Here is a 7,781-nt window from a genome sequence, read left to right as displayed (position 1 = left end):
CAAAATATTATTTTCGTATCTTTTTCCCACAATGCGTGTATAGCAACCTCTTTAGGCTTACTTTCCATGTTATTACTATAACAAAACAAAGTCATGGAACACAACATTAAAATCAATTAGAAAGTAGAATAAAGTAAAGTTTTGGTGTTAGATATTTAGGGAATACACAGTAAATAAATATTTAGGATATTCATTATTATGATAGTAAGAATGACCACATGCTTACATAAGAATGACCAAGATTGATTATCATATAGATTTTCATTATTATGCAAGCCACATGCTTCTTATAATCACTGTTATAGGATTAGTTTTAAATAAAAGATTAGGGAGACTCGAATCTAAAAAATTAAAATTAAAGAACAATGATAACAAGAAACAATGATAAACATATAATATGGGTAACAAGAAACAATGATAAACATATAAGACAAAACAAAACATAGAGAAGAGAATCAACAAAGAATAATAAGCTGCAACAAAAGAGAAGGAGAAAACACACAATAATTTAACTACTACAAGAACCAGTGAGAAGAAGAGAGCGCTCATGCAAACCATGAAATCTAAACTAGAATTTTGCTTTGAGTTGGAGCCGGGTGCAACATTTCAAATGCAACATTACAAAACAGCACACACACATTTCCATGAGCTTATGCTTCACAAGAAAATAGGGTATTTCCAGCGCATTGCTTCACTTCACCCCTAAAGTTGCTTTTCATAATATTGGCACAACTAAATTTTAGTCCATCAAATCATGTTAATCCTCCACCTCAAGCATTTTAGCAATACCTTCAACAGCACTACAATGGAAGATGAGGCAGAATAACATCACAAGAGATTTCATAAACCTTATTCTGGAATCTCCACATATGCAAAAGATAACACCTTATCTTGATTTATTAATTTCTATGAATATATTTTCTTGTTTGTTGCTGCTTCTCCCAAACAATTATAATTAATTTTCCTATGCAACCGTTGGAGAAACAAAGGATAATATCTCGAGATTTCTCAATTTTTCCGAGAAGATTTCCACTAAATAACACCTCATCTGGAAAACTTCTCATCCAAGATAATGGCACCAGGGATTCAATACTAACTTAGGAGATCATACACTTCTACAAGTCCAAATCACCCCAACTAGTCTGATCTTCCTCCCTGCAAGGACTAGATTTGACGAATCTAGTAATTTTAAAATTAATGTCCAAATCTTCAATTAAGAGTACAAGTCCAAATCACCCCAACTAGTCTGATCTTCCTCCCTGCAAGGACTAGATTTGACGAATCTAGTAATTTTAAAATTAATGTCCAAATCTTCAATTAAGAGTACAAGTCCAAATCACCCCAACTAGTCTGATCTTCCTCCCTGCAAGGACTAGATTTGACGAGTCTAGTAATTTTAAAATTAATGTCCAAATCTTCAATTAAGAGTACAAGTCCAAATCACCCCAACTAGTCTGATCTTCCTCTTCGCAAAGACTAGAGTTGACGAATTTAATAATTTAAAATAAATGTCCAAATCTTGAAATAAGAGTCTACAAGTCCAAATTAACCCAACTAGTGTGATCCTCCTACCTATAAGAATAGGTAAATCCATATATCCAAACAAATATATTTATACATTCAAATTTGAGGAGAAGAAATCATCAATATTTTAACTTTAATGCTGTATAAGACTCCCCAATCCAATCCAAATTCACAAATCATATTTTAACTACAATTGAAATTAAAATTTAACGGCAAAACAATGATTTTATAATTTAATTACAAACACAACAAGTCTTAAATAAAATTAATGCTGACACAAGGAACGTATGCAATCTTGTGCCAATCAGAGCCTCAATATTTGTTATATGGCTTCATCAACTCTGGCTCACAATCTTCTACTGTTATTGAATCCAAGGAGGAAGGGAGGTCTTGCAATGATTTGAGGAGTGGAATGCTATCTAAACCTAAACTGATGAGGGATGAGATGGCCGATAAAGAAGATGGCAGGCACTCTAGGTTATCAAGACTATTTATAGGCAGATAATTCAAAGGGGGAGGGAGTTCTGGCAATGATTTGAAGAGTGGAATGCTTTCTAATTCTAAATAGGTGAGGGATGAGATGGCCGTCAAACAAGATGGCAGGCACTGTAGTTTATCAAGTCTAGATAGAGTCAGATATTTCAAGGATGAAGGGAGGTCTGGCAATGATTTGAGGAGTGGAATGCTATGTAATTCTAGATGCTTGAGGGATAAAATGGCCGATAAAGAAAAGGGCAGGCACTGTAGGTTATCAAGACTCTTTATATCCAGACAAGACAAAAAGGGAGGGAGTTATGGCAATGATTTGAGGAGTGGAATGCTTTTTAAATCTAGATGATCGAGGGATGAGATGGCCGACAAAGAAGATGGGAGGCACTCTAGGTTATCAAGACTATATACATACATATGCAGATAAGACAAAGAGGGAGGGAGTTCTGGCAATGATTTGAGGAGTGGAATGCTTTCTAATTCTAAATAGGTGAGGGATGAGATGGCCGTCAAACAAGATGACAGGCACTGTAGGTTATCAAGTCTATATAGAGTCAAGTCTAGATAGAGTCAGATATTTCAAGGATGAAGGGAGGTCTGGCAATGATTTGAGGAGTGGAATGCTATGTAATTCTAGATGCTTGAGGGATAAAATGGCCGATAAAGAAAAGGGCAGGCACTGTAGGTTATCAAGACTCTTTATATCCAGACAAGACAAAAAGGGAGGGAGTTATGGCAATGATTTGAGGAGTGGAATGCTTTTTAAATCTAGATGATCGAGGGATGAGATGGCCGACAAAGAAGATGGGAGGCACTCTAGGTTATCAAGACTATATACATACATATGCAGATATTTCAAAGAGGGAGGGAGTTCTGGCAATGATTTGAAGAGTGGAGTGCTATTTAACCATAGACAGTTGAGGGATGAGATATTTCAAAGAGGGAGTGAGTTCTGGCAATGATTTTACTATTTTTTCATAATCTTTATAGACACGAGAGACCAAATAAGTTTTTCCATTTTGTTATCATATGTTTTCCAACAACAGGGAAGTGAAGATTTTTGGAACACCATGTATACAGTGGATCATTTCAATTGAATTCACCTTTTTTTATTTTTTCAGTTCTTTCAAGTAAAATTCTTAATGTCTCTTTTAAAATTCCTTACATATATGTTTTCTAGATCCTTGCATAAAACTAAAACATTAACATCTTTGTACCCTCATAAATATTCTACCACCCAACAAAACTAAAAAAAAACGTGTCCCAACTTCTAACATTCTAATATAACCTCTCTCTGGGGTCCGCCCACGTCTTCTTGAGGGTGCAAACAATCACAACTTATACACTATAAATTCAAGATGCATTCCAACACCTTTTTTTCATTCAATTAATAAACACACGACCCCACTTCTGCCTCTTTTTGTTGTAACACAGAAAGTCCAACATGATATTAACCATCAAAATATTATCTTTAACTATCAATCCCTAAAACATGAAACCCTGATCATCGAGGGCAAACCAGCTTCCCCATAAATTTTCACCTTTTTTTTAATAGATGTATCTGCATAAATCCTACCTAATTCATATGCATTTACATATATAATAGCAAAACTTTACTTTTTACATTTATAACACCCAAATAATTCATATCACATCACAAAAATCACCATTTTAACTTTAAAATGGTGAAATACAGTTTTTCATGCATATAGTGCTATGTACTTAAAGAATTGAAGTTTAGGTGCTAGATATGGAAATACATAGGAATTGAGTAGCATGTATGTAAATCTTCCTTTTCAATGTGCATTAAATTCTAACATTTCATTGGCCCACTCATTCCATTCGTAAACTATATGTTATATGCTTGTCCATGTTCTTAGTTTGTAATTTATGTAATTTTTTAATTTCAGTTGTAATTAAATTATTTTAACATTTTAAAATTTAATTACAAACACAACTCAAATAAAAACTTTCACGTTACAAGTGCACTTTGTATTTTATTTTACAAAAACTATGAAGGTTGAAGATCCTAAATATAAGGTTGCATTGAACTGACTCCCATTAGCCTTCGAATAGGACCGGCTGTGGTTGACAAATAGCATTGGAAGGCATTCAAGAACTTCTCTCCTTTTAAAGAGAAATTTTGTCTGAAAAATCTTTCGATTCCTCATCCTTGAATAACCCTCATGCCCAAGCTCAACTTCCCCTTCACAGTTTGAGAGAACAGTGGATCCCAAACTCACTGTGAGTTCAATTAATTAAACAGTAAAAATTAGTTGCCTTTATAAATCAAGTGAACAGAAACTCGGAAATGTCTAAACTTTGCAGCTATTTTTGTATGAAAAACTGATAAAGCGTAGAAACTCATGGTGGGAAGGGGAATTACCAAGGTCACATATTCCTTTAGCATAACTATGTGCGTTGCTCTTAAACTTATTCATCCAATCAAAAAGTGGATGATTTCTATCTGTGAATGAAGAATAATTAACATTAAGAAAACTATAAATGATTATAACATAGATTTGGGGGAAAAATAGATTTTAGTCTCCTACTCTTTTGAAATTGAGAAGAACCATAAGAAGCGGGCATGAGAGAGAGACGCTCGGCAGCTTCACCTTTCAAGTCCCCAGTTGCGTATATCACAGAGCTTACTGGAATTCCAATGGCCTGATTAGCGCTTATAAAACATAAATCCATTGAAGCACAAGGAAAAGCAGATGGAGCAAAAAAATTTTAGAACATTGGAAACCAAAGATAGGATAAAATATTCCTTATATTTAAGTTCATGTAATATACCTGGGCATTCAACAATCTCTTTACTGAACCCATACCGGATCATTAAAAGAAAAGCTCATAAATGTTTAGTAATGTTTTGTCCAGTTAAAAATAAAACAATTCAAACTAGAAAATGCAATGAAGAATTCTAGATCACAGTGTAACGATGTAATATAATTGAGTGGTTCTTCCTTTGATTCCAACGTAAGTCTTTCTTCAAAGACAAATAAAAGATGTACAATTCAGTTCTGGTATGAGAAACAGAGAAAAAAAAATAAAAACCATACAATTTCTGAAATGTAAACATGCCCCAACTATGCTTCACAAGTAATGAAATTTTAAAATCTTACAGTAGTAATACTGAAGCTGGCGGAGGGAAGCAATGGCGGATTCTTCCCAAACGTGTGAAGGCGAAGAGAGAGATGTGATGAACGGGCTGTGGGAATGGTGCAGCGTCGTACAGGTGATTCCTTCCCGCCTGTCCGAACAAGAAAGTTTGGTAGGTAGAAGAAACGGAAGGAAGGAATTACCTAGGGGTGGAGGAGTCGAGGGAGAACGAGAAATACCTGGCTGAAGCTTGGGAGGCTGCGGTCGGCACGGGCAGAAGCGTCGAGGGAGGAGATCGGCTGGTGGGCTTCGCGTCGAGTGCAGAAGGGTCGAGGGAGCAGAGCGGGTCGGCTTCGCGTCGAGGGCAGATGAGTCGAGGGATAGCGCGAGGGTAGCAGAGGGATTAAAGCGTTTCCACGCGGGACGCGGGGTCATATCTGCGGCCCGACGTTCCGCCTTTTTCAGCTTTCGCCGGCCGCTGCCGCGAAAACCAAACGACGAAAATTTTTTTTTTGCGCAATCTTGTGCCAATCAGAACCTCAATATTCTTCATAACGCTCCATCAACTCTGGATGACAATCTTCTACTTCTAAACACAAGAAGGAAGGGAGGTCTGGCAATGATTTGAGGAGTGGAATGCTATATAAGAATAGATGCCTGAGGGATGAAATGTCCGACAAAGAAGATGGCAGGCACTCTAGGTTATCAAGACAAATTATATCCAGAGCAGACAAGGAGGAAGGGAGGTCTGGCAATGACTTGAGGAGTGGAATGCTTTGAAATTTCAAATGGGCGAGGGATGAGATGTTCGACAAAGAAGATGGCAGGCACTGCAATGAGTCCAGGTATTGAAGATGTAATTCTTTCAGGGAGGCGGGGATGTGTAAAAGCTGCTGGAGCTGAGGAACTTTTTTGACACGTAGAATCTCAAGTGAAGAGAGGTGTTTCAAGGAGGAAGGGAGAGACTGCAGGGATTTGAGGCCTGTAAAGCTCAGCTGACGAAGGGATGAGCTAACGCGAGAAAACCACTGCTCCGCCTCAATTGTAAAAGAAACCAGCACGTTATTATTACAAATTGTGAGCTTTTCCAAGGAGGGGATACTTACCGTTGGCAACAAGGATGGGTCATCTATAACAACTTCACTGACAATAAGCTGGAATTTCTCAATGCCACTCTCCACTTGTTGCAGTCCACCAAGAGAAAGAAGAGATGTCATGTTTGGACACGAAAGGACCTCTAATGTCTCAAGGGTAATCAATCTTGAAATGCCGCAACAGTTGTTGGTTTCTTGCTTCCAGTTCAAAGCAGCCTTCCATCCGATGTTTCGTATACTCATTTCCTTGAGCTTAGGAGGCAAGTAGGGCAACTCCTGCAGATTTGGGCAGTTATGGAGGTAGAGTTCCCTTAAGCAAGGAAAGAAACAGTCATATGCTGCTGCTCCATCGAACCAATCCTCCAATACTTGTAATTCGATAATACTTAGCACCTCCAACGATGGAAACACAGAAACCTTGTCATTCCCATGGAATTTATGATCAAGCCGCTTTGCTTTTGGCATGTTACAAAGGTCCAGTGACTTGAGGTGGGGAAGCTGCCCAAGAGGTGGAAGAGTTTCCCACTCCGAGCACCCGTTCAGACTGATGTACTCCAGATTGGAGATCAAATCTGCATTGTACATCCATTCTGCAGGGCTTACACCCTTGTATGAAACTATGCACAATCTCTTGAGATTTTTGTATGGTTTAAGATTTTCAAGCACATTCACATCTAAGTCAGAATTGACAATCTTCCGTTCATTACCGATATTGCCCCAATTCAAGTATAAAACTGTGAGCTTTCTTTTCTCAAATAATTTTGCATTGCCAGCCTCTATAGCATCCTTCACGTTTTCCAGAAAATGAATGTTTAATTTGCGCAACTCCCTCGTATGTTCCAACTCCTCAATTCTATAACCATTCTCATTCTTAACATTAAACTCATTTAGTTCTTGAAGTGATCTTAATTTCCCGATTCCAGGTACACTAGAAAATACATTCGGGGGCAATTCCACGTAACGCAGATTAGAAAGATTACTCACATTGCTAGGCAAGAAATCATCAGAGCAAGATTCCCCAAGCACATTTTTATAGATTATGAACCGCAAATGATAAAGACTGCTTAGAGATCTTGGCATCTGAGTCAGACGTGCAGCAAGATTCAGATATCGAAGATGTCTCAAATTTTTAATAGCCTCAGAAATCTTTCGCTGCCATGGAGAGTATATGAACAACAAACGAATCCTTCTCGATGTTTCAAAAATTTCAGTAAGTATTTCAGTAAAACATTGACTATGTCTTTCACTGATAAGAAAAAGCGAACGTAGATTTTTGACATCTTTTATCATTCTCAACACTTCTGGATTTTCAGTTTTAACAAGTAAGTGTCGAACATTTTTAGGAACTTCAAAAGATAAAACATCATCTCCCACAAATCCGAAACATTCCTTTGAAGAAATAGACTGTGCCAAATCATGCAATAAATCATGCATCTTATAGTGTATTCTCTCACACTGCTGAAACTCATCAAAGAAAGATTTTCTGACCAAAACATCAAAATACCTTCCTCCAAAATCTTCCAAAGTCTCTCCTTCAATAGGAGATTCCTGAATGAAACCCAATGCAATCCA

General features: G+C 37.3%; 2 protein-coding genes across 4 annotated transcripts in view; both read right to left on the bottom strand.

Moving 5' to 3' along the window:
• Positions 1 to 3,992: 3,992 nt before the first annotated feature.
• On the bottom strand, positions 3,993 to 5,113 carry LOC110026042. Of its 3 annotated transcripts, none has more exons than XM_020726804.1 (4): positions 4,789 to 5,113; positions 4,566 to 4,680; positions 4,400 to 4,480; positions 3,993 to 4,255 (listed from the first exon to the last, which is right to left on the bottom strand). In XM_020726804.1, exons 1-4 carry the CDS (start codon positions 4,840 to 4,842, stop codon positions 4,011 to 4,013), a joined length of 495 nt encoding a protein of 164 aa, XP_020582463.1. In that variant the 5' UTR covers positions 4,843 to 5,113; the 3' UTR covers positions 3,993 to 4,010. The 3 variants fall into 3 exon arrangements, with proteins under 3 accessions (XP_020582463.1, XP_020582472.1, XP_020582480.1); XM_020726813.1 differs by having other exon boundaries at positions 4,566 to 4,664; XM_020726821.1 differs by having other exon boundaries at positions 4,566 to 4,664; positions 4,810 to 5,109.
• Positions 5,114 to 5,141: 28 nt separating this feature from the next.
• Positions 5,142 to 7,781, bottom strand: part of LOC110039381 (putative disease resistance protein At3g14460) — an 18,319-nt gene continuing 15,679 nt past the window's right edge. The window contains 2 exon segments of the mRNA XM_020744422.1: positions 5,142 to 5,266; positions 5,355 to 7,757. Coding sequence (XP_020600081.1) covers positions 5,655 to 7,757 — 2,103 coding nt within the window. The 3' untranslated portion in view covers positions 5,142 to 5,266; positions 5,355 to 5,654.

This window comes from Phalaenopsis equestris, unplaced genomic scaffold (assembly GCF_001263595.1).
Source record: "Phalaenopsis equestris unplaced genomic scaffold, ASM126359v1 Scaffold000002, whole genome shotgun sequence".
NCBI classification, from domain to species: Eukaryota; Viridiplantae; Streptophyta; class Magnoliopsida; order Asparagales; family Orchidaceae; genus Phalaenopsis; species Phalaenopsis equestris.
The sequence above is the reverse complement of the archived record's forward strand: the minus strand, read 5'-3'. Positions and strand labels throughout refer to the sequence as shown.